The sequence below is a fragment of the Theropithecus gelada genome, unplaced genomic scaffold (assembly GCF_003255815.1).
Source record: "Theropithecus gelada isolate Dixy unplaced genomic scaffold, Tgel_1.0 HiC_scaffold_6582, whole genome shotgun sequence".
NCBI lineage: Eukaryota > Metazoa > Chordata > Mammalia > Primates > Cercopithecidae > Theropithecus > Theropithecus gelada.
Genome location: NW_020263244.1, coordinates 1 through 1,411, shown reverse-complemented (window position 1 = coordinate 1,411; position 1,411 = coordinate 1). Strand labels below are relative to the sequence as shown.

General features: G+C 36.8%; 1 protein-coding gene across 1 annotated transcript; it reads right to left on the bottom strand.

Annotated features, from left to right (window-relative positions):
* Positions 1-206: 206 nt before the first annotated feature.
* On the bottom strand, positions 207-1,405 carry LOC112617931 (beta-defensin 109-like). The gene has a single exon (XM_025374581.1). It carries the CDS (start codon positions 511-513, stop codon positions 211-213), a length of 303 nt encoding a protein of 100 aa, XP_025230366.1. The 5' UTR covers positions 514-1,405; the 3' UTR covers positions 207-210.
* Between the last annotated feature and the right edge of the window lie 6 nt (positions 1,406-1,411).

The window sequence follows — 1,411 nt, the reverse complement described above, 5'->3', positions numbered from 1 at the left end:
GGTGACACAGCGCGAGACCCCGTCTCAAAAAAAAAAAAAAAAAAAAAAAAAGAAATAGTATTGGGTATATTTGAAATTAGTATTTATTCATTTATGTTGATAAGTGAAAATACAAGATGGTTATCAAGATGGAAGTACTTAATATGTATATTTCAATATTCTTAGATGCAAAGAACTTCACTTTTGATGTATTTTTATTTTACGTCAGTTTCATTTCAACTTAGGTTTAAGGGGTTCTTGATAATCTAACATGATAAGTGGTGTTAGAATTGGCATTAAAATCCACCATGCTCTACAGCACTTCATCCTTCTTCGGCAGGCACCAATTTGATCTTCTACTACTTTGCAGACATCTCTTCTGCAAACACCAGACAAATTGAGACAATGACCTTCAGCAGCACCCAAACCACCTCTCACTGCAGGAAAGAAGATCCAGTGAGATCTACATAGTCCACAAATGGAATGTAAATCCATAAACACTCTTAAGTAAGAGAATAAATTTAGTATGAGCATTTTTACGTGGGAGCTTTTGAAATGGTTGCTGCTCACATGTCAGAGACACATGCAGATTAAGAAAGGTAGTAGTTCCGATCCTGGTTTGGCACAACAGTCATGGTCTTTTTGGTGGGGGAAAAGGGATGTGGGAGGGGATGGTACATCTTCATCTTTTCCTCTAGGTTTTCTCTCAGAAATGGCTGTTGCTTACCGCAGGGCAAAAATGCCGGTGTCTTCTGCCAGAGTGGGTTACTGAGGGCCATGGTGGTTCCACTTTGTGGCTGATACTGATAGTCCCTTTCTGCTTTTTTTCCTTCCTAGCCGAAAAAGATGTTTCTGCAGTCTCAGGTATGCTGATTTCAGTAGTTGTTTTTTCTATATGGCTATTCGGTTTTTTTTTTTTTCTTTCACTCTCTCTCTCTCTCTTTTTTTTTTCTTTCTTTTTTTTGGCTTCACTGTGTTGCCATAGTTTCTTAAGTGGTCCCTTGAACCCTCCCAGTGCTATTTTGGTTTGTACATAGCTATCTATATATTTTTTCTTGGGGGAAGTATAGAGTTAAAGGCTGGTGTATCCTGCTCTTGCTCCCCCAAGTGATTTCATTCCCCCAAGCTAATATTTCAGGCTTTCAATTTATCCGTGCTTTCATCTGTCCAAACGTAAGTGGAAATTACTTTTTCTCTCCACATTTAGATTTGCTCTGTCTACTTTAATTGCTAATAGTGTCTTAGTCATAGGATAGATTAGTTAGAAAAAAGTATATTTTTGACATTATAAATGATCCTTTCAATTTGTGTCTAAAAGTGGAAAATATTAGAAAGCTTAACATTTATTATTGTGTCCAGACCAGTATTTCCTCCAGATGACCTTTATTACAACAAAGATAATTTAATGAAGATCTCTCTAATGGTAAAGCTG

Excerpts from the sequence above, each read along its gene's own strand:
- LOC112617931 (XM_025374581.1), bottom strand. The coding sequence starts at position 513 with ATGCTCATACTAAATTTATTCTCTTACTTAAGAGTGTTTATGGATTTA.